Raw genomic sequence first — 24720 nt, 5'->3', positions numbered from 1 at the left:
TCATAATTGTGAGGAGGTGCCACGATTTTGTCATAGAAACCCATATTGGCATCGATTGTTATTGAGGACTCAAGGCGATTCTTCCTAGCAGCAATTTGAAGGTGAATAAGTGCGGTTGCAGGTGTCAAATCAGATCTGAGACACAAATCAAAATATTCCCACCATCACCACGATTTTGTTCATGTCCTCTTGTTTAAGCATCAAACTTCCTATTTGGTGATAACGCCACTTTTGGAGAAGGACAGCGATCATGTTTGGGTTTGAGAGGAGGGTTTTGAGCTGATAACTATTTATTAACAGACTTTACATCTGCAGCAATCAAACAGTAGCAGTCCCACGATTTGATCAAGCACGGTTCATGCACCAAATTTGCTACAAGACTAGAGCGCTTTCTTCCTACAGACAGTCCGATAGTTTTGGCATGAAGTCGGACTGCAGCAGCTATCAACTAATAATCATTTTCTGAGGACTCCAAGAACAGGGGCGATTTGTATAAGGCACGATTTTGGCACAATTTTCAGATATTGCTTGCTTCTTCACATTGGCATTGGGCAACCTTACAAAACAGGTTCTTTACTTGCTGATAATTTTAGCGGTGTTACTATTATTGCTATCATTGACAGCCATATATCATTGTCTGATGTAAGGAGTCTGCGCATCCATTTACCAAGCTTTAAGCTTAGTTGATTGTATTGGTGTTTACCTCTAATAAAGGAGTCAGCTCTGAACTATATATATGCTGTTATAAATTTAGTCTTTCAATCTGAAGATGCCTGCCATATGTTTGACAAAATGTCATTAGCTGTAATGATGATTTGCACTTGCTCTAGATATGTATTTTCTTCATGTGGCCTAGCGAATTCACCTTTCAATTGAAGTATTTGCAACTATATGTTCAAATCCATGAGACAAACCACAAGCAACCACTAGAAAGCAATCAGATTTTTAATAACAGCAGGTCTAAGGGTTGTAGGACAACTGTTCGATGATATTCCTTGTGTCATGAGCATGTTTTCAGCATAACACGCAAGTTATACTAGCTGTCCAGACTGCATAACATGCAGGTTATACAGACAGAAAACTAGAAGAGCAGGTTGACCGCCAGTTGTTTGTCAATATTCCTTCGATCTTAGTCCTATATAAGCACGGGATATTTCATTCATGCTTTATATAGGTGACAACTATTGGGAACATGGCATGTTTCAATTAATTATCTATATTAATTTTTAAAGCATGAAGGATGCATAATTCACAAAGTTGCCATTTGATATTGCAAACAGCCATTTAGAGTTATTATCCTTCCCATTTCTATCAATTGCCTCTTTTGCAGTAAGATGGGCATTGAAGTGAATGGGATAAGTATTCTTGATGCTATTAATATCTCAAGTGGTTTGAGGATGAAAGAAGCAAATAGGGGCCTCCCTTGAGGTATTTCAAGGGTTTGAGCCATCAAGGTGGGAATTTTCATGTTAGAGAGAGATGCATGGTTCTGTGAAGCAATTTTCTTAGCAGAAGCATGTTCGAATAAATCAGAAATGCAGTGAGTTCTTGTAGTTTGTAACAGAGTGTGAGGATAACCAGTTCTAGGGTAAGCAAGGGCAAAGTGTGGAGCAATAGTACCTAGTTATTGCATCACAAGCCTTGCCTGAGAAGAGCTTTGAGCAGTTTGAAAGAGATATTTTGTACATCTGGACCAATAAAGGGTGTATTATACTATTTATCTTCAATTAGTAAAGTCTTGACTTGATTATTTGGCGCTGTTGTCTAGTATTTATCACTGTGATTGTTAAGAATTTTGAAATGTGACTTAAGCACATCAGAAGGTTGTTATTACCATTGACGTTCTCACTTCAGATTCTAGGAATATTGGGACTAAAGCTCTGATTGGGTTCAACTGGATGGGGTCTCTCACCTGTTTTGGGACAAATATTCCATCTTGAACAGTGTAAAAACTCATATCAACAGATTTCCATTCAGCCACAAAATTCATGAGATTTGCTTGAGAAGAAATTTTACTGGCCATCAAGTTCTTATGCGAATTAAATTCCAAACAAGGTGTAGTATCTGCTGAACTTAATAACATTGTATAGGCCAATTCCCATTTCTGGTAACGAAGGCTTGGATTTATGGTGGATACTATACATATGGAAGTCATTAGTATTTGTCTGTGCATGAACAAGAGGAAGAAAGAATGAATATGGATGGTGAAAATAAAGAGGCTTCTGTAAAGAGAGGTGCAATTGAGTGCATGGGAAAAATGCTTTTGTCGTGGAATTAATGAGAGACCAATATGTACAAATCACAAGCCCCATACAGAATGTGCAAATGTCCCTTCTGTTGAGATGAGTGTTGATAGAACTATTATAATCTAAAGGGTTGGCATTTCTGCACAAGTTGATTGTTGATGAAACTACTATAAAGAGTTGCCATAAGGGAGATAAAACAAAATAAAAAATTTAGAAAAGCCCCTTAGTCAAAAAACAATGGCCATGTGAAAAAAATTGTGTTATAGACCTATGAGGCATGGTGGACATAGAGAAGGCAGTGTCGAGAATAGAATATTGGTAGGAATATCTTCAGGTAACTTGGCAGAACAAGAAAGATTAGAAACTCTCCAAGTTTCAAAAGAAAATACAAGACTTCATTACTATGCAAGAATGGTTATACAGATAAAGAACAGGGGGCATGAGAAAAGAAGACGAAAACCGTCACTCAAAATGATAATATTATAATTAGACATAATACATTTCTCTTTAAAAATCACAAGGATAAGCTGTAAATATTTGACTCTATTGTTGTAAAGCACTCCTTATGGAATATCAGCACTGAAAGTACAATTATTTGTGCTACTGTAGGGATGAGAGAGAAATGTCTTAAATATTTACATGGTTGTCATGAAATTCGTCAACAACTTTATAATCTACATTGATATATTTACTCTTCTTTGTTTTTGTCTTTTTTTTTAACATCTTCCTCAGGAATAGGTCTCTAGATAGCACTTTGACGGTTTGACCTACTCCCAGCCAAGTGATTTCTTGACATCTATTTTTATCACTGAAAGACTTAATGACTATGCTAGACTATAAGTTTTTCCATGTTAAAACTAATTTGTCACATCATTTTTTTTCTTAAAAAATCAATCCACTCACCTAAATAATTTGTCTTAAGTTGATCGTTGTAAGCTGTTACTTTCTTAAACCATTTATAACAAATATAAAAAACTTGATTTAAGGACTCCCAAACCAAAAAGTTTCAGCTGAATCCATTCAATATTGCAATTATAAGAACAGTCCTTTGAAAGCAAATTACGGTAATTAAAATTAGACCAATTGCAGAAATCACACTGAAATTATCATATAACAAAAATAATGTTTACAACTGATCAGGAAAAAAAGCAAACCAGAAATGATCCAAAATGCTCAGATGTCATGACTGCATTGAACCCAACAACTGGAACAAGGGCAGCCAAAAGTGTACCCAAAACCACCTGAAATAATCACATAGTTAGAAAGCAGAACTCCATGGTTGGTGTACACAAAAAAGAGAACATACAAGTTAACATTCAAAATAAAACATCAGCTGATCTCAGAAAAAATAAACCAATTCCTACATAAAACAAAAAAAAATTAATGAGACAGCAAATGGGCGTTACAAAGTAAAACAGAGAACAAAAGACACTGTCAGAGACCAGAGATAATGAGTATACAACAGCTTAACAAAGCAAAATTTAAAACTTAAACAAAAACAGTACCTAACATTCCAACAACTACAAACCAGGCAGTTTAACCAAATACATCCAAAGACACTTCCAGAGACCAGAGATAGTGAGATAGTGAGTATGCAACAGGTTGACAAAGCAAAATTTAAACTATTAAAACATAACCAAATGCACTACCTAACATTCCAACTTCATAAGAAAGACACACCAGAGTTGAAACAACTTGCTATTTGTTTACTCTCACAGATTCTAATTCCTTTACTACAAAGAGGAATTGATGCACCTATGCCTTCCTTCATTCACTTGATCAAGAGGAATATGCTTACCTCTGAACAAACAAAAATGCTAATTGCAGTTCACAATGCCTTGAGATTTCAAGATTAGCAATCTGCTAAGACTCGAGAAACTCCAACAGCACATTGGGATGTTGATCTTAAAGATGTTAAGCAAATTCACAAGGAGGAGGTGCAACCGGGGTTGGTCAGGATTCCATTGGACAACTTACTTTAACAATTTTAAACTTCAAAATTTGATTGTATATTATACTGTTGTTCTATATGCTTACCTCTGAACAAACAAAAATGCTAATTGCAGTTCATAATGCCTTGAGATTTCAAGATTAGCAATCTGCTAAGTATAGTGAAACTCCAACAGTGCATTGGGATGTTGATCTTAAAGATGTTAAGCAAATTCACAAGGAGGAGGTACAACTGAGGTTGGTCAGGATTCCATTGGACAACTTACTTTAACAATTTTAAACTTCAAAATTTGATTGTATATATTACCATGACCATTCCCCCACTGTCCCCAAGAAGCACCCTCAAAATGCCATCCCCGTCTCCAAAATGCCATGGAACACAATAAATAACTAATATCCATTGGAGGATGAGGTTGCAAATTTGGAGCAGCAAGCATTGTCCTGAGCCTCTAAATTGTCACTCCCTAGTCATATCATTTAGAGCAGTAAGCATGGCCTGAGCCTGTATATGTATATCTAGCCATGAGAGAGGCAATATCTTCCAATTGTGTTTATAAATCATGGGTGTCAAAATGGCTCTTTGGAAGAGTTAGGTACAAACTCACAAACACTCGCAAGTTTTCCAGCAAGTAAATTTTGGCATCTACTCACTACAAACTCACATTGAGTCTCTAGCAAACAACTCAAGAAGCAACTTCTCCACATGAATTGAGTGAGTACTAATAGAATTTAAAAACCATGTTTTTGACAATGGAGCACAGGTTGCCAAATGATTTGCCATGTTTGACCATGTGTATGATAGCTTCCTGAACTTCACCATGTGCCCAGTGAGGAGGCATGTTGCATATGTGCACACATAACCCTACATACCCATGCACAAACTCAAACTCAAGTGTAGCTAACCCAGGTTAAGTTGGCAACAGTTAATCCTACCCAAGTTAATCTTACAACTAGGTTTACATCAACACTGTAGACTTTCAAAGATTTTTATATTCTTCTACATTTATATTCTAGAATGTTGTCTCCTCATGGATCTTATCTTTCTCACTCAGACAACTCAACAGACACAAATAGGCATCGTTCTAAATATTAGTTACCACTAGATCTTATTCCAAGCATAAGGTTCAAATATTGGATGATGTTGTTGGATTTAATTGTGTGGCTTTACTCATCTATGACTGCTTCAAATCAAAGGTCACTCACTACCTTGGCCTTTGGTGAGGACCTGTTGACGTGTATTTTATACACAATCATACACAGAATAAAATACCAACAGGTATCTTATCCTCTCTTGAGAAAATAGTCTCTAACTGCTGAAGATCTGCAAAAAGGATCAGTTAGATGGACTCCAAGGTTCTTTTAGTGGGGTCTCCACGTGTGGACAAGCTTTTTAGTGGTATGATGTGATTTGCTGTTTCCTCCAAGGGGTCTTACGTATTCAAAGCTCGAAGATTTTACTAAACTAAAAAGGAACTTTCAAAAAAAAGCAAAAGATAGGGTTTGAGAGGTCTAATCTAGCCTAACCCTATGAACGACTTAGCATGAATGAGATTTGGTAAGACTCAACCAACTTCAATTTTGCCATAAGATAACAACTCAATTGAAATTAGTGCGATCTTCTAAGGTAATAATGATGTTCAATGCATCAAAGACCAAGGACACTACTACGAAGGTACATATCCTAGATACGAAAATGCTTGAAGGTTAAGGACTCAAAATGTTTTCCAGTCGACCACGCAAGGCGTTCCTACAATCAGCAAGAAGCTAGTGGTTTGGATTGCGAATCCTACCAAATATCAAATCTCACACTTAGTCTTTCAAATTAACAAACTACTTTGATTGAGCGTGATTCAAGTACATCCAACAACCATGAAGATAACTCAAGAAATTTGCAACAAAACACCATAACTTCAATATTTTATTGATTTCCAAGTCATCATATACAACAATTGCTTGAATTTCTCTCTTCAAGACTCAATCTTGCTACAAAATTGCTTCTAACTCTAATCTCTCTTACATCAACTATTGACTATTACTCTATTCTTCTATTATACTATTCACTATTACCAAATGAAATGAAAAATTGGGGTATAAATAGCATCCCCAGTTACAATGAAAGGTCCAGATTGAAAGTAAATCAACGGACAAGATCATGACACCTAAACCCTAATTAGGGTTTGTTACAAATGACCTCCTTTTTACTGAACAATATTAAATACATAGCCAAATATTAAATTTGGCACAAAAATCTAGGAGGTATCAACCAATGAGAAATAAGATGTCATGTCATCTGTAACAACCTTTCATCTAGAATCTTATTCCCTTTCCAATTCTCTTTCTTAGCATATGCAATGAATTTTGTCACGATTCCTTCGATTTCTGTGATTGGAATCTCGGGAAGATTCTTGATACTCTCTTCTAAGTGGATGACCTGATCGAATGCATCTAGAAGAGCTGCGTCCCAAGTAGGTTCAAGTTCCTTCGTTCTAACAATCAGGAGCATGGTGGCATACATCTGATTATACTGCTCATCTGTAACATCTGCGTCCTTGCGAAAGATGATCTTGATTCTATCCTCAAATTCCTGGATATCCACATCTGTCTCGACCTCGATCCTTCTGCCAAGAATGGTACGAAGTACCTCAAATACTCTGTCCTGGATCGGATTGATCACCTCCTCAACTTGACCACATCTAACACTGATGTCCTCGAAGAGAACACTCTTTATATGGAGTAAGGTTGACCACTGAAACAAACTGTGAGAATCACCTTCTAAGATCCTCTCCTGCGCTAAAATTCTTCTGGATGTGTGTCTTATTACTTTCAAGACAGGGATGACAACGTCCTTGGTATGGGCAAATGCAGCTACTGTTGCCATCAATCTGTGGATAATTTCAAGAACTTGGATAGCCTGATGAATGATCTTCGACATCCTTGTAACAAACTCTATGGCCATTGTATGAGAGTTCGGTACTTTGCTCAGACGGGGACGACTCTTGAGTAGCCAGTTCTTGTTGATTATGCTTAGGCAAGCATCTGGATCATCATCGTACACTGATCTGGCTCCTTCAATGCTCTTGTATATCATGTCCCTGTGCTCTGGAAGATGGAAGGCCTCACTTATGGCTTCCTCTGAAAGGTACGCCAAAGTGCTTCCCTCATTGGACACAATTGTCCTGGACTGTGGATTGTAGTGACGGGCACACTCGATCATCAACTCGTGGCACTGAATGGTTGGAGGAAAACCGGCCGCCTTGATGATGCCACTCTCTATTATTCTCCGGGCGACAGGTGATGGCTTGCCGATGTAAGGGACCTCTCGAAACTTCTTCGTGCTAAAGTTCCCCAAGTTTGTATCTCCAATGTTGCTCCATTTAGACACGATCTTGGTCTCCACTTCTTCGGTCTTCTGATCTTCTTTCATGAGAGCCGAGCGACTGGTGGATGCTCCCGCCTTTGGGGTCGCCATACCTACACAACATTTCATTATAAGAAATAGATTTTGCAATAAATAACGTAAATAAGAGAGATAAATTTTAGGAAACCTCATGATAAGTCTCTAGAGTTATCATTTCCTAAAATACAACGATTGAGCCAAGAGATTCAAAATTCAAAATTTCAAAATTTGAAATACGACGATGAATGAATAAAGCAATAACAATTAAATCGCCATACCTCGATAGAGAGCTAACTCTAGAATGCAAAAACAAAATTCGCCTAGGCAAAATTTGAGGTATAAGATAATCTTCAATATGATTTCCTCAAAATCGACTTCGCCACCTCTGGAGAGAACGTGATCTTCAAGTATTGTCTTAGACGTGGTCTTAAATGATCTTCAAATTCGCCTTTGGCGTGGTCTTAGATGGATCTCCAAGTTCGCCCTTGGTGTGGTCTTCAAATTCGCACCACCTTTTGATAACTAAGCGCCACCCTTGGATGAATGAAATTCGCACCACCTTTGGTCTTCAACGCAATTCGCACTCCACACAAGATGATACTAGCGCCACCTTTGGTTTGAAATCGCACCACCTTTGAACACACTTCGCACTATATTCGCCTCTTCTTGATTCGCATGAAGAAAGGTAAAAATGATTATGTGAAAACGAACATTTCATTCCCCTTATAAATAGCGCTCATATCCTTTCACCCCTTAGGCCGACTTGACAAATAAAACCATTTTTTAAATGATTTGCAATAAAATAACAAGGCCGACTTGCTTAATTGGGCGCTTCAAATCGATTTTTATATTAATTAAATAATTAATTATCAATGCCTTGCGTTTTTTAAATGAGAATTTTGATTTTTAATAAAGGCAAAAAAATAATTAATAAAAGATAACGCCATATTAAATGCTAAATAAAAATGGATTTTCAATTTTTAAATCGATTTAGCATTTAAGGAAAATTTGAATTGTTTAATTTGGCGCCAAAACTGGAAAACAAAGGGACGTACCTCATCGCTCTGGTCCCTTGGAGAGGGACAGGAGCGATCCATGATTTTGGTCTTGATTTTGCATTTCTTACGTCTAACCCCTTCATCTCCACGTTGAAAATCAATCATCTTGATGGGTCCTTCGAATTTGATCATCTTGCATGCGTACTTAAAGGCCTCTTGAATGCTCATCGCCCTTGTCCCTTGGAGAGGGACAGGAGCGATCTCCAAATTTCTACGTCCATCTTGCATCTTTTAACTTCGATCTTTATTGTTGGCGAATAACATCCTTTGTTCGTGTCCTTTGCGCTTATTCCATTTGTCTTCATTATGTGTTTGGACGCATTTAAGGGACCATCGCCCTTGTCCCTTGGAGAGGGACAAGAGCGATCCACGTTTTCTCCTTAACCTTGGCAAGTTTGCACTTCGATCTTCATTGTAATATCTTCTAAACGTTGTCCCTTACCTCGCTTAACCTCGCTTCGCTTTGATCTTGAAGGAACGTGAGTGTTTTTAATAGCATCGCCTTGGTCCTTGTCCAAAGGACAGGAGCGATGTGAGGCTTTTACATTATTTGACGATGTTTGGACGTTCAAAACCCTTGCGAATTATCTTCAAACGATGCCTTGGACCATATGCTATCTTAGGACGTCTTGACTTAGCTTGATCTTGAAGCAAAACAAGGAATCCAAAGCAAATCGCCCTGGTCCCTTGGAGAGGGACAGGAGCGATCTAGTCTCCATGCTCAAAATGATGATCATTTCACATTCAAAACTCTTGTTTATCATCTTTTTACCATACCATGGACCCTCTAAAACATTGCAACGTCTTGTCCTTACGTAAATTTTGCATGAAATGGCCAATGCATCTAACATCGCCCTGGTCCCTTCCTGAGGGACAGGAGCGAACTAGGCTATAGGGTGTCAATTTCTTCATTTTAACGTCCTTTGAGTGTTTGCGCATGATGAAGACGCCTTGAAATGTCCCTCGCCACCTTTTCTTGACTTGTGTCGACCTTGAACTTCGGAGGAACGACCTTGAAATTGCGTAGGGAGTATTATCATCATTGTATCGCCCTGGTCCCTTGGAGAGGGACAGGAGCGATCCTTCCCTTGTGGCCACTATCTCACTTTGCCAGGTTCCAAGTTTATATTCAACGGACTCGTCCCTCTTCACTCCATTCGTCCATGCCTCGACATCATCTGTAACCTTGCAAGAAAAGCAATTATATCAAAAATCGCTCTGGTCCCTTCCTGAGGGACAGGAGCGAACTAGGCATTTAACACTGTTATGGACGTCCCAAAAATTTTCAATTTATATTCAATGCGTTCATCTCATGTTTTCCCTTTTTTTTGAACGTAAACTTTCCTTGACCTTTGTCTGGATTTTGCATAATGAAGGAAATCGCTCTGGTCCCTGGGAGAGGGACGAGAGCTACAAGGTACCTCGCCCTGGTCCCTTCCTGAGGGACAGGAGCGATTTAGTCAATATAGGTCATTCTCCTTCGTTTTTGCATCTCAAATTATATTCATTTGGCAAAGCATCTTCCTTTGGACGTCCTCAAATCATTAAGTTTTCGAAATCTTGCAAGGACAAGGCGAAATTTGAATTGTAGCTCCGGTCCTTCACTGAGGGACAGGAGCGATTTTCCTCCTGGAGGCATTTCTGTGCTCATGAAAATCTTCAATTTATATTCAATGGAAAGATATTGCCGTTCTCCATCACTTCCAACTTGAAATTTGTCTGGGCTCTGCAGGGACGATGAGATATTTGAAAATGAGCTCCCGTCCTTCACTGAGGGACAGGAGCGATTTTGCTCCTACAGGCCAAAATAACATGATTTTTCACATTTTAACACTTCACGAGGCGAAAACAAATCAATTCCAATGCCCAGGATCAAAATTCAAAAAAGTCAAAATTTGGTCAAAATATTCAATCGGATAAAAATTCACATTGACGGTCAACACTTAGACAAATTCAAGCTCTGCATTAACATTCCAATTGAAAATTAGACCATTTTGGCGAATTCATTGCATTCAAAATTTGCATCCTAGAAAAGGAAGCTCAAAAGCTCTCAAAAACGACTGGATTTTGGCCTGAAAAGACAAAAATTAAAACCCTAAGGCTTGACCCTAAATCCAGACAACTAACTGACTAACAAAACCCTAAAAACGAAAGCAAAAACGAGCGAAAGACAAGCAAAAAGAGGGGGTCCCCATTTGCGATGGGGCGATGTGTGAAATGGTCACAACAGGACCCTAGATATACATGGAACCAAGTCCACAAGGACACATCCAACATTCATCTTCTTTTATTGTTCACACAAATGGTAACCCGTACCTTTACCTATATCTAAAGATTTCTCATTGCTCATTTTCGGGTGACGTCATACTTCCAAGAGATTATAATCCCCACACCAGCACCCATAAAACACTTATTTAAGATCTAAATAAGGATGACATATGTCTTCAAGATAGATATTGTATCGTAGGAAAACCTTAAGCCTTGATTTCAGTTGTGACTTTGTAAGGAATATAACTCGCTTTTTAATATGAAGAGTTTGCATACAAACACATTGTTAGGATATCCCCTTGAAGACATGTCTCTTCAAAATAAAATTAAACCCCTTATGCTTTATGGATCATTTTTGGACCCCAGTTTGGAAAATGTTGATAGCCAAACGTTGTAAGGGTACAAACTATAATGCTTCATAGAATGAACCATTATAGAAAGACATTTCTTCTGCTGTCAAACTGAATTTGCTTCTCAACTTTCAATCTCAAAAATATCTTCAAGCTTGGTTTCTATCTTTGCCTACTTAAAAGCTATTGGTGTACGTTTTATCATTAACCGAACATTAGAATAACATATCCAAGGACACTCTACCCTCTCTTGAACAAAATCACTATGTGTGCTAAGATTGCGTGAAGATCACATGGCGACTCCAAGTTTTATATGTGCGAACTAGCGGCTTTATGTTGGATATAGCTTCCTTGGTTATGTTTGCTGAAATACAAGGGGGACTTACGCTCAACTGATATCATTCACAAGTTAGGACAAAAGGAGAAAGGTTTAGAAAAAAAAATGCTATCTTCTTTTTTGGATTTGACAATAAATGCTATCTTCTTTTTTGGATTTCGAAAAAAAAAAGGATAAAAGGAGAAAGGTTTAGAAGTTCTATACCACTTCTATGAACTCGAGAGACGGTAAAGATTAGGTGAAACTAACAACGACACTTTGCTTCGCAACACTAGGACAACTACACAAAGTAAGCGCAATCTTCAAGGGTTATGCTAAAGATTTTTATACTATGAATAATACCACCAGTTTAACAATATTTATCCAAAGTAGAAGTTAAAGCACCCACAATATAAGCTCAAGCTAACTTTACACAATGAACAAAAAACATTTGTTCAAAAAAAGTATGAGCAATAGTTTCACCAATCTATACAATAAAATATTTCATTCATCTAACAACTTTGTAAGCAAATCTATTCTATGTTGAAGAAAGTATGCAACCATGCAACCACGTGATAATAATAAGGTTTCAAAGCAAAATGCAAATGAACTTTTATTATCAAAATAGCTCTTAGCAACAATTTCATAAATCTCTGCACAAAATAAAATGAGAATAGGAGTTTATATTGAGTTTTGGAAAACAAATGAAAGGTCGAGATCAATCTAAGATCAATTGTTGAGATCAAAACACCAAAACCCTAATTAGGGTTTCCCATAATAGCAATAAGAGCAAATGCATGGAAGACAAGTGGCACGAGGAGCTATCTTCTAGGAAGGTGCATCCTTATCCTCTTGAGTGGCACTATGTTCAATGAACCTGGACACGATCGGGTTGACCTCTTCCATCATGACATGTGGCAGCACCTTGAATTCCATTCCGTCCAAATCATCTACACAAGTGGCAAAAGCATTCTCCCATTCCAACTCCTTCTTTTGGAAGGCATCCCGGATGGACAAGAAATTCGATGCCTTAGTCAAATTTTGTTTTAGGATTGGCCCGATGATGGCGAAGAAATTCTCCTAGATCCTAAGCTTTAGATTTTCCACCTGCATATAATTTTCTCGGATAGTCTCTTTCCCAAGCACATCAACAGCTACAAGGATCTGCTCCTCAACTTTGATACCATCAGCCTTCACCTTTTCTAGGACTTAACTTCGTGCAACCAATACCCAATACCATGTGTTGAAATCATATGCAGCCCGTGCTGCAATTACCTTTACATCAATTAATTCCTGCTTAGGAATTCCTTTCAACACCCTTAGGCACGAGATCATTCTATTCATAATATCATGAAGGTGATCCCAAGTTTCTGCCATGTTTGCAATTCTAAAGAGCAAAGAAGTTTGTTCATATGTCAACATTAACTTTTCCACAAATGTGGCAGCTTCTTAACTATTGCTTGCCATCCATTCTTTGGCCTCTTTGATTGTCACCTTCCCATCTTCGGAATCTCCAATTGCTTCCCAAGGAAGAATTAAAAGTGGAGGGGCCACTGCATCACCTTGATCAAGAGGCTTGGTCAAGTGTTGAATATACTTCTTTAGGCGCTCAATTTCTTTCTTGTATTCTCTTTTCTTCCCTGTTTCCTTATCCAACCTCGCCTTGATGGAAGTGACTGAATTGTCCAAGTCCTCAACTTCTTGAACCTTTGTGGTTGGTCCCAAGTTGATAGTGGCGATTTCATACTCCTGAGGAATAATGTCTTCCTTTGCCTTGTCCACTGTTGGCACAGCAATCTCAAGTGTACGGTAGCCGGTTTCATCCCTCTGAATTGTGGAAAATCTCTTGCCTATCTTCTTTACGAAATCAATTGTGTCGTCCTCTTCTTGAACTTCCACTGGCGCTTTTATTTTCATCCTTTCTTTTAACCAATCAAGAATCGTGGGTTGTTCAATACCATCTTCTTCCTGATTGCTTCCTTCACACGGAATATCCTGAAATCCTCGAAGAGTGGAAATCATCCCCTCTTGGAATCCTTCGTCCAGAACGTCCATCTCATTGTCTGACTCGAGTATCTCCATGTCTGTAGGAGATGGGGGCTCTTGATCCTCCTCCTGGAGATTGGGGAAGAAATCTTCATCTCAGTTATTGACTCATCCTTAATAGTTAATACATTGTTCACATTCCTAGATGTGGCAGAATGGGAAGGCTCTGACTCTCTTTCTTTTGAGTAGGTTCCTCGTTCATAATTTTCCTCCCTTTTGACCTTGTAGAGCCCTCAACTGCTTCTTCCTTTTCCTTGAATTAATTCTTTCCATTGGCTCAGCACTTTGAGACGCTTCCTCATTAGAAGAATATGACTCTATTACACCCATCAAGTTATAAGTGAGGGTCAAATTCTTTCACTTAGGCCCATGAACTTGTTGTTCAACCCACCATTGTGAATACTTGACAACTGGCCGCATCAAGGTGGCTAAATCTGCAAGCTCTAGTTCTGACCATCTCACACGAGAGGAGGAAGAGGCCTATTCTCATCATAGCGTGGCTGGGTGTACTCTCCATCATCCTCTAGCTAGTCAGGCACACAGAAAAGCTCAGTTGTTCTGATCAAGCTTATAGGTAATCTGGACCATAGTCTTTTCCTAACCTCAAATTCGTCCGTAGCATTTGCCCAAAAGTCCTTGAGATCCACTCTATGTCAGTACTTTTATCCATTCACTAATCCAATGTGATTGTGGGGATCAAAGTTAGCTCTAGAACAATAGAAAACGAAGGGATACCACTACATCTCCAACCCGGCACCTTCAGCTGCCTGTGCAGATGGATTGGACTCCAGCATATTTCCAATGAAGAATGGAAAGGAAATGGTAGTCTTGTGCTTGGCTCTTTGGAAACCCTCATATGTCTCCAATTGCCTAAGAACTTCAAGCAGGATCATTATGTTGGTGGGATAAATCGGAAGCCAGTAAGGACATCCAGTAAATCCCTCGACTCTTACATATGTGAATCTCGGATAATGGATAAACCAGGATCCATACTTGCTTATCAAGTTCTTGGCTTCCTGAAGTGAGCCTCTAATGAGTTCCCCCCTGCATTATCCTAGTGATGTACATCAAAACTGCATCATTCACTCATTTGAAATGGGACTTTTCATGAAGCTGGAGCTGTGGGTAACAGTCATAGGCTTTGAATTCATTCTCACCATTACTATTGAGACATGGACCAGCTAGGACTCGAACCTAGGACCTTCCATACGCTGTTGGAGTGCTCTACCATTGAGCTATTGGCCCCTCTTGGACCAGTCCATCGTCGATCCGGGTGTGGCTTATTTCCAACACCAACACCCCCCCCTTAAGCCACACCTCTCGTGTGCTTGGGGCTCCTAGCCTGGACCTGGCTCTGATACCATGTTGAGACATGGACCAGCTAGGACTCAAACCTAGGACCTTCCATACGCTACTGGAGTGCTCTACCACTGAGCTACTGGCCCCTCTTGGACCAATCCATCGTCCGTCTGGGTGTGGCTTATTTCCAACACCAACAATTACTTACTACGCCTTTGCAAATCAGCCTTGTATATCTATAGTTTCTTGCCAGTAGGTAAATAATGTAGGAGTTCATGTAAAAGGATTTTGTATTTTCCAAAATTCTCAACTGTTCATCTAGGTTGTCACTGATTTTCCGAGACCAATGGAACATTTTGACACCTGAGATGATCTCGTCAATAAAGTAGTACATCCAAGTTTCAAATGGTGCACCCTAAGGCCTGCCCATTACTCTATTCAGCAGTAAAATAATATCACCATAGTCCTCCTTTAAGTCAATGCGAAGCAACTTCTTTGGCAACTTTTTGAGGGTGGGCATTGGTTTTTCCAGCCACAACTTATTAACAGTTGCCGCGCAAGGCTCAAGCTGGTCCTCATAAATTCTTTTGGTTTCCTCCTTGGTTTTGAATGAAGTTCGATTGTAACTTGGGATCCCGAATGCTTCCTGGATGGCCAATTCTCCGAGATAACCCAACACTCTCATGTTTGGTGCAATGATATGCCTTTCTTGGGCATTCTAGTGCAAAGCACATTCAACCATCAGCTCAGCACATTCCACAGCTGGTGTGGGAATCCAGCTGCCTGGACAAGGCCATTTCTCATCATTCGTTGAGCAATCGGTGTGGGTAAGAGTCCATCGTGCCCGTACATTCTTCTTTTAAAATCCTTGAAGTCTACATGTCCAAAGTTGGTGTCTCCAACCTTTTTCCACATGGAATTGATTTTGGATTCAGGCTGCAACCCCTTGCTGGTGAACTTCATCTGGACTTTTCTCGAGAGTCCTCCTTGAGTGGTCATCAACCTGCAAGAAAACATGGAAATTAACATTATTTTCAAGAAAACTTAAAGTTTAACCTTGATTTTGGACCTTCTGCCTTGAATTTCACCTTCAGCCTGTCAAAAAGCTAAATTTCTGTAAAAAAAAATCGGACTGAAAAGTGAAAGAAATCTGTCCAACTTGGTAAAAATTCATGAAATACATGCCTAGGATAGAAAAAGAACAAAAGAAATCAGTCAAAAAAATTGGATTTTTGAACTTCTGAAATTTACTTTTGACTAAGTTTGGTGAAAATCTGTCCTTTACTTCTGAAGATTGTTGATAAATTCTGTCCTTTACTCAGAAAATTCACTTTTATCCTCAAAAATCTTCCTTCCTTGATCTTGAGAGAGAGCTCTTCAATCTTCGAACTTGACGAAGAATGAAGTGAAAATGACAAGTAAAGATTGATATAAGGTTGAGAATTTCGAACATTTTGGCAACTTCACATTTTACCTTGGATTCATCGAACCTGGTCTCCTTCATTTCCTCCAAAATGGCAACTTAATCTTCTTTGAAAGATTTTGAAAGAAAGTTCCTATTTTCACTTATGGTGCCACTTCACATAGTTTCCATTTTTGTTTTGGGGCACCACTTCATACTTAGCCAAAATACCTTCTCTTTATCCATGTAGGCGAATGTGTTGGCATAGAATCTTTTGATTCTTCTTTGTATTCGAAAATTTTCTAAGTATTGGGCAAATTTTGAAAAAAATTCTAAGTGTTGGATAAAATTTTCTGATTTCTAAACCTGGTTAATCCTTCATTCATGGCAGACTTTGCCATGTGTTGTGCCATTTCACATTTCTCTTTGGCAGATTTATTACTTTGTCATGCCATTTTCATCTAAGTGTTTGGCGGACTTCATGATTGTTTCGCCATTTTTCTATTATGCTTGAGCGGACTTCCTCATCGGCAAGCCAATTCTTGTTTGGGAGGTGGCGGAGTTGATGATTGTCCAGCCATGTCTTGGCGGAATTGACCTTTTACATGCCATCTCCCTTGGGCGGACTTTGCTTGGCTTAAGCCATTCTTCTTTCTTCCTTGGGCGCACTTGGCTGCTGGTTGGACAATTTGCTTTCATCATGGGCGGACTTTGAATGATCTTAGACATTTTTTATTTTACCAAGTGTCATTGTTTGGCCTTCTTTGCTTTTCTCATGGCGGACTTGCTCTTTCTCAAGACATTCTTAGCGGACTTTACCTTTGGCAAGCCATTTGGCATAGCGGACTTCATGATTGCTTTGCCATGTTTTGGCAGACTTTACCATGCCTTGGACAATCTTTTGGGAGGGGGTGGGCTTGATGATGTCTTGGACATTGCCATCTCCCCTTGGGCGAAATCCCGGATTGGTCCCAAAGTGCTAAAAATCAAAAAAGCAGAATCCCACAAAAATAGGAAGGTGTCAGAATTGACCCTAGGCAGTTGCATTTTTCATCCCTTGGGCATTCTAAGCACTTTGATGGCGTCTAAACACTGTTCCGAGCATGATTTCCCTAACTGACCTTGATGACCTCTTAAAAACTCTTAACTCCAGACTCTCAAAGATTGGCAGCTAAGAACCCTAAAAAAAGCAGAAACTAGGGGTCCCCATTTGCAATGGGGCGATGTGTGAAAAGGTCACAACAAGTCCCTATGTGATAAAATTTCTCATTGGGTCAAAAAAATTGTATTTAACTCTTTGTTCATGGGAGTGTGTATCCTCCAAAGATCTCATTAAAATTGGCCCAATAATACCAGCATACAAATGGATGTATTGATAGCTGAAAAGAGAAATTGGAGCACTCATAAGCATTCACTCTTGAATGAGATACATTGAAGGAAATTCCCACAACTACTAGATTTATTGTGTCCTTTCAGCAGATACTGCTCATTCAGGGAACCAGGCACCCATTGGATTTTGATGTTACACAAATAGATTGTTACAGATTAGTGTGACAGTGTCTTTCACAATTCCTTACTAGAGTGCCCAATGCTCTTATTCCCCTATCGCGGTGCAAAATTTCCTAGGCTCATACCAAGCATGAAGGGTTTACTAACCTCTGAAATAGAGGATTTGTTATTCTTCTAATCATAGTCCAGACTATTAATATAGATGAGCATCATCAGTGTTCTTTTATATGCCAAGGATAATTGCCATAGATGTTAATAGTCCTTCTAAAAGGACTTGGCTTCCTCCTACGATTACCAAGCCAAACCCATTAACTTCATGCCACTCTCCTACAAGCTTCATCACATCTAGTACTATCCTTTTCATGATTATTGATGAGGATGCTAGTCCTTCTTTTGCTCTGAAACTCTAGTACAGATTAGAGTATGACTTAGGCTTCATTAACACCCCCACCCCCTCTCTTAGACTCATCAGTTGCATCTATGGTAAGTACCTTTCCTTTGGCATGATTATTTATAAGATATGGCCATACCTTTTCTGACTTTTTTATGGCCTTCCCACTTTGGGTTCAAACCTTCTAGCTTTTTTCTTCAAAGACTTTCTTTTGTTCTTGGAATGTCTTTCTGCAGTTCTACTTGCTGTGGCATTTCTTTTAACATTTGAGTCCCATTGAGCTGCTTTCGTAATTTATGGACATTTATATAATTTCTTTCTCTCTTTCTACCTTTCTCCACATACATATTGTGCATTAATGTTGTTATACCTTGCTTTCTGCAAAAATTGTACTAGATCAGAATCAAGAGTTCAATGCAGTATTATTTTAAGGAATAAATACATAAACAGAAAAATGCATGTTCCGTATAGATATGGCTTAGAGTATTTACTCCTAGATCTGCTAAGGGCCAAGGCATATTAATTATTGAGTGAGAGACATGTCCAAACTACAGAGATCTATCCCATCTTTAACCACTAAATAGCATACATGTCGGCATTGTTTAAAATGGGCTGCTTTCTAAAATACCTCATTTTGACCTTCAAGTGAGATTTTTAGTATTAGCTTTACAGCTTCCAACCATGTTCCACAACTGCTCAAAGAACACTAACAGTTTTTATTTGAGGCGCATAATTATAACATTTGTACAATCTAATATTCTTATTATTCTCCTGTACAAATTAGTTCATTTCAAGTCTCTGTATATTATATAGATGAATCGACTAAGTTCGTCCATATAACATGTAAGATTCATCAGTCAAATGGAATTCTATAGTTTCATAAAAAAATCCTTGTTCCAAAGAAACAATTAAAAATAGATTAATAGCTAACCATGATATGAGATCTAAAACTTGGAACCCCATCAAGTCAGCATATGCATAAACTTACCAAAGGAGCATAAGCAATATATAGGCGTGATGAATAACGGCCAGTGATGATGCATAGAAGAATGTGCATTGGTATAAGATTTATTATAAAAGTGTAACCTCCCCAGGAACAGACCTACAAAAAAAATGTATTAGAAATATTTCATAAGGTTCTCTACAGTTGCCCTCACAAAAAGATAAAAATATCTATTCTAAAGACTGCTTACCATATAAAAGTAAGCCAAGGAATTCAATGTAGCATAAAAGAGAGAACCAGTGTTGAGTGTCTGCAAAACGTCAACTATTAGAATTTTCTTAAACTAACACAAAATTCATCACACAAAAGGACAAAAACTCTTTCCATGCCACACCAAGGCTTTTTTTATAGCAGAATCTAGTCAATTTCATTAGCATTAGAACTCCATATTAGAGGATCAGATATGCAAACATCACTTCTTTGTTGATTTTATTTTGAGCGTGTTTGAGTATTTGTTTGTATTTGGTGTCTAGTTTTAGCTCACTATTTCTGTTGTAATTCATTTTGTTGCAATGAAATTCACAAACGTGTACATAAAATACTAGATGAGGTTTGCACCAGAATTAACCTTGATATATAAATAAAATGTAAAGACCAAAGCAAATATCGCAACAGCTTCATTATCATAACTGCCAGCAACAGATCGAGAAATGTACGAAGGTACCTGAAAACAAATAATTCATTTGCATAGTTAGAAACTACATAGTTACAAACTCCGACCACTGAGCAATTGACCTAAAGATACACAGAATTTTTAATGGAAAGGGAGAAAAAATTCAGTAACCTATTTTTGCATTCTGTGATAAAAAGCTACATGTTTAAAATCCTTATTGGACTTTTTTTTTCCAACAGACACAATTCAGGAAAGCAATCTTTTTTTTGTGAACAATTGCTGGTTTGATACAAATATGATAGAACAGAAGAATGTGCATTCTATGTTTATAGTGCCTGCTATGATTGGCATTTTGGCAACACATATTGTTTTATAAGTGTAACAGCCATTGCTCTCATATCACCGTTACGGAAGAAAAGAAAGCAAATTCAATGTGTGTGCTACAGACTTTGATCAACCTCTTAAGTAATAACAGTAGCCCAAGCTCATGGACAAACTTTACAGATATGAACCCTGCAACACACTTCAACAATGTGAAGGTGCTTTAGAAGTTGGATTTTTTATTCACATAATCTGTCAATAATCCTCTATCCTCCAGAAACCCAAGCCTACCAATCCATTTTGAAGGCCTCAGATCACCACGCACCCACAAGAGGCTTTCAAGGAACAGGTTGCATAGTGTACTGGTCTTCCCACCTGTACCAGACCATTAATTGAGATGGAATGATCATTACCAAAAATTTATTAGAATTGTAGCCTCTACAGTCAGGAAAATGACTTACCATTTAGTCAACAATGATACATTTGAATGAAGCACCATGGAAACATGATGATTATTCTTAATGTCATATAGCCTCCAACATCAAGTTCATAACTAACTATCAGTGTTCCCTTGGTTGACTTTGGTCACACCCACAATGGGGGCATCGCGCGGATGACAGAACAGGGACAAAACACCCCCTCTGCTACCCTTTCAAATGCCACCTACAAAGGGGAGCATTCTGCAGTACAGGGGATTTCCTCTACAGGGCACGTCCAGGGATGTCAGGGCATCCATGTGCCATTTAAAAAAAAGCTGATGAAGAAGCATCTAAACTCTGGCAATCCTGCACACTCCAAAACATTATTCAATCAAAATTTGTTTTCTTTTCTGACTTTTTATTGCAGGTCCTGTTTGATGCTTATTTTCAAAGTTGCTGATTCTGGTACAGATCCTGGTTTGGGTTTGTGGATTCAGCTTAAAAAAAAATTGGAGTTGGGTTCATTTTGAGTTCGTCGATACAAAAAACATGAAAATATATAATATAATAATAATTTATATAATAACATATAAATATAAATAATATAATATAATATAATATATAAATATTAATAATATCAATATAAATAATATAAAATATACATATCATATTATGATATATAAATATTAATAACTTTATTTAAATATAACAATAATATTATTATTATTATTAATATTTATTGACAATATAAATATAAATATTCAAAGGTTATCTGCCATCTGATGCTTCCATTGAATACTGTGGAATAGAAGAGGGTGAACTCAACATAATACGTGTGTAGTATCACCAACCCATATGAATGAATGAGGGAAATATCTCGATTGGTGCAAATATGAATGAAAAGACTTGATCAACAATCGCAGGCAGAAGAGCAAGCACCACAGTTAAGAGCTCATTTGATGCTTCCATGCCTTCCAGTACGGGAGATGGCAGGAGAAAATGGCTACTTCAGTCAGATTGAAATCCTAAATGAGAAAAACTTAACCCTTTAGGATGGCTGAAGAAAATAAAAACTCTTCATAATAGATCCTTGCCATACCGAACCAGATCCTGAATCCAATACAAACTGGACCCAGATCTGTTGGCTTTAATGACAAATCCAGTAACATAGATTATTTTATTTTCTGGCTATGCTTGTCTCCTTGCTGGACGTGGTCTTACCCATTTCTGGGCAAGTTCACTTCATCCTAAATTCAATCCTTTGTTGAAAGTGTGGAGAGAGAAAATAACAGTTTAGTCTTGCTGGGCATTGCTAATTTCTATGATGGAACCTGTTGTGACCTTTTTCACACATTGCCCCATTGCAAATGGGGCCCCCCTGTTTTTTTTTTAGGGTTTTGCCTTGGCGTCGCAACTGCTAAGTCCAATCTTTTTGCAATGAGTTAGAGTTTTTCGGTGGTCATCCAGGTCAAATAGGGAATTCATGCTCAGAACAGTGTTTGGAAATCGTCAAAGTGCTCAGAAGGCCCAAAGGACGAAAAACACAATTGCTTAGGGTCAATTCTGACACCTTCCTATTTTTAAGGAATTCTGCTTTTTTGTTTTTTGCTTTTTCTGCTTTTTGGCACTTTGGGACCAATCCGAGAAGCAGCTTTTTTGGCTTGCTTTTTGCTTTTTTTCTAGGTTACCGGGTTTGGCCCCCTAGACCCCTGGTATTGGTCCGGTTTGGTCTTGGTCCGGGGTTCTAGTCTGGTCCGCCTGTGGTCCGGACAAGGTCCGTGATTCACAGGCCTGGTTCGGACCAGGTCGAACCCAAGAGGGCCCAAGTCAAACCCAGGGGTCTGACAGCCCAAAAATGGTTTTTTTCTTGCAAAATTTAATTTCTTTTGAATTCCACCACATAAAAAGTTAAAATATAACCCTTAAAGTGAGTTTTAAAACATTAACTTGGCTCATTTTGTTAGATTTTGAGTCTTAGACCAGCAATCAGACTTTCAATATGTAATTTCAGATTAGGATTAAGTGAATAAAACTAGTAAATAAAAGAAAGAAATGAGTGCACAAGAGACCAACTCAATTACCCTTGGGAAAACCTCCAAGGAGGAAAAACCCAGCACTAAAGACCCACAGGTCAGATTATGTATTCAATTCTGAATTGTAATAATACAATACTTAGCTCAAAAGTGAGATCTTCAAACTGCACACTTGCATGAATCAGATCTGCCCCTTTTTAGACACCAGGTCTACACTTTAACATCAACCAGATCTGCACCTTGACATGCACCAGGTCTGCTCCTTTTAACAGCTGAATCTGGACATTCACATGCACCAGGTCTGCACTTTCTTGGCAACTGAATCTACACGTTCTGTTTACAATTAGGGCATAGAGATCTTCACACAAGGTTGAAGATTGTGTTATCAGCAGAGTCTTCAACTTTGCACAATAATATTCGCACTTCTAAGTATCAAGGTCGCACTTAGATTAGACCGAATTTGCACCTTGACAGAAGTATTTCACATAGACTGAATTCGCACCTTGCTGGAGTTATTTCGCATAGCCTGAGAGCATAAGCAAAACTGAATGAATTTAACCATGCCAAACGTCCTTTATTTATATGGTGTGTAGGCTCATTTAGGTTGGCTATAAAAAATTGTTTTGGCGCCAATTTGTAGCGTGGCATTATAGTGCAAGTGTGGCGTGCTCATTATAGGGCTGGCCCTACACGCTATCTCCTTTATTATTTACACGTTATCATTGAGATAGGGCCCAACCCTATTTAATCCTAATGGATTCGAATGTTGCCTTTGGCAGTTCGAATCCACTATAAATATTTTCCAAACTAGTTACAAAACAACACATTTCACACAAACAACATGACTACAAGCAAGGGGAAACAAAGATGTGGGATATAGAGCCAGAGCATACTGATTTGGAAGCTTTCACTTCTCAGCTTGTTGCATTTGATGACTTAGATAGCGAGCAAACTTAAAGTGCAAGTGCAAGTGTAAGTGGCATTGGCATTGGCATTGATTCATCTAATGTCAATGTCAATGATGAGGAGGAGGAGAATGAGGATGATGAATTGGAGAATCCATTTGATGATCAAACTTTAAATTGTTGAAAGTTGAAACAATGATACTTGAATATTTTATCATTTTGATATTAAACTTGATGTATATGATGTTGTTATGGTATGATCATGATGCTATGATTACAAGTTTATGTTGGTTTTGTTGTTTATATGACGCTATGTGACATGCTAATCTTAATTCATGCTTATAGGCTGCATATATATATAATTTACATGTTTTTGTACTAACAAACCCAAACCCCTTTTCAAAATTTTGCCATACCAGCGTACCGGTTCTTCGAACCCAAACCGGCAACTTAGCTTTTTTTGGCTTTTTTAAGAGTCGACCTAGGGTTGGGTCCCTCAGGTCATGGCATCAGTGTCTCTGTCTTCAGAATCAAAAAATTATGTCTCCAAGAGTAAAAAGCAAGCTAAAACCTCCAGGCTAAGTGTCAAGAAAATTCCCTAAGCAAGAAGCAAATCCGCCCAAGGAAGATGAAGGAAAATTTGGCTAAAGTTTTGGTGGATTGAAAAAAAATTTGAAAATGTCCAATCTATGATGAATTTCGCTCAAGAAATGGCCAATCCAAAGTCCGCCCAGCTATATCTGCAAAGTCTGCCCCAAGCTTGGCAAAGCTATGATAAAGTCCACCACGGAAAGAGTCAAGAAAAATGTCGAAACACTTGTCAAGTCCGCCCCACCCAAGGAGAGAGAGTAAGGTTGGATGGCAAGACAAGCATGTTCTTTTCTTCCATTATGCCATCTATATGACATTCTTCATAATTCTTAATCATGCCTACAATAGCCCCTCTTCATTGATTAGCCTCCAACCTCTTCAATCTTAAATTTATGTCCATTATGTTCTCAAAGATTTCCCTCTCAATTTCACAAACTTGTATGTTCTCATTTTCTTTCATGCCACCAATGTGACATTCTTCACCATTTCTGATCACATCTACAACAATTTTTCTACATTGCTTAACTTCCGAGTTTTTCAATCTCAAATTGATGTCCACAATCTTTACAAGGTATTCTTCCTTTTGTTGTTGCTCCATAAATT

At 38.3% G+C, this 24720-nt stretch overlaps 1 protein-coding gene across 1 annotated transcript in view; it reads right to left on the bottom strand.

Annotated features, from left to right (window-relative positions):
- LOC131054677 (dolichyl-diphosphooligosaccharide--protein glycosyltransferase subunit STT3A) overlaps positions 1-24720 on the bottom strand; it is a 111584-nt gene that overhangs the window by 56264 nt on the left and 30600 nt on the right. Inside the window, exons 7-10 of the mRNA XM_057989237.2 lie at positions 19804-19899; positions 19426-19485; positions 19221-19334; positions 3401-3487 (exon numbers count right to left, since the gene is read on the bottom strand). Coding sequence (XP_057845220.2) covers positions 3401-3487; positions 19221-19334; positions 19426-19485; positions 19804-19899 — 357 coding nt within the window. The remainder of the gene's footprint in view (positions 1-3400; positions 3488-19220; positions 19335-19425; positions 19486-19803; positions 19900-24720) is intronic.

This window comes from Cryptomeria japonica, chromosome 2 (assembly GCF_030272615.1).
Source record: "Cryptomeria japonica chromosome 2, Sugi_1.0, whole genome shotgun sequence".
NCBI classification, from domain to species: Eukaryota; Viridiplantae; Streptophyta; class Pinopsida; order Cupressales; family Cupressaceae; genus Cryptomeria; species Cryptomeria japonica.
This window is presented reverse-complemented; position numbering and strand designations above follow the sequence as displayed.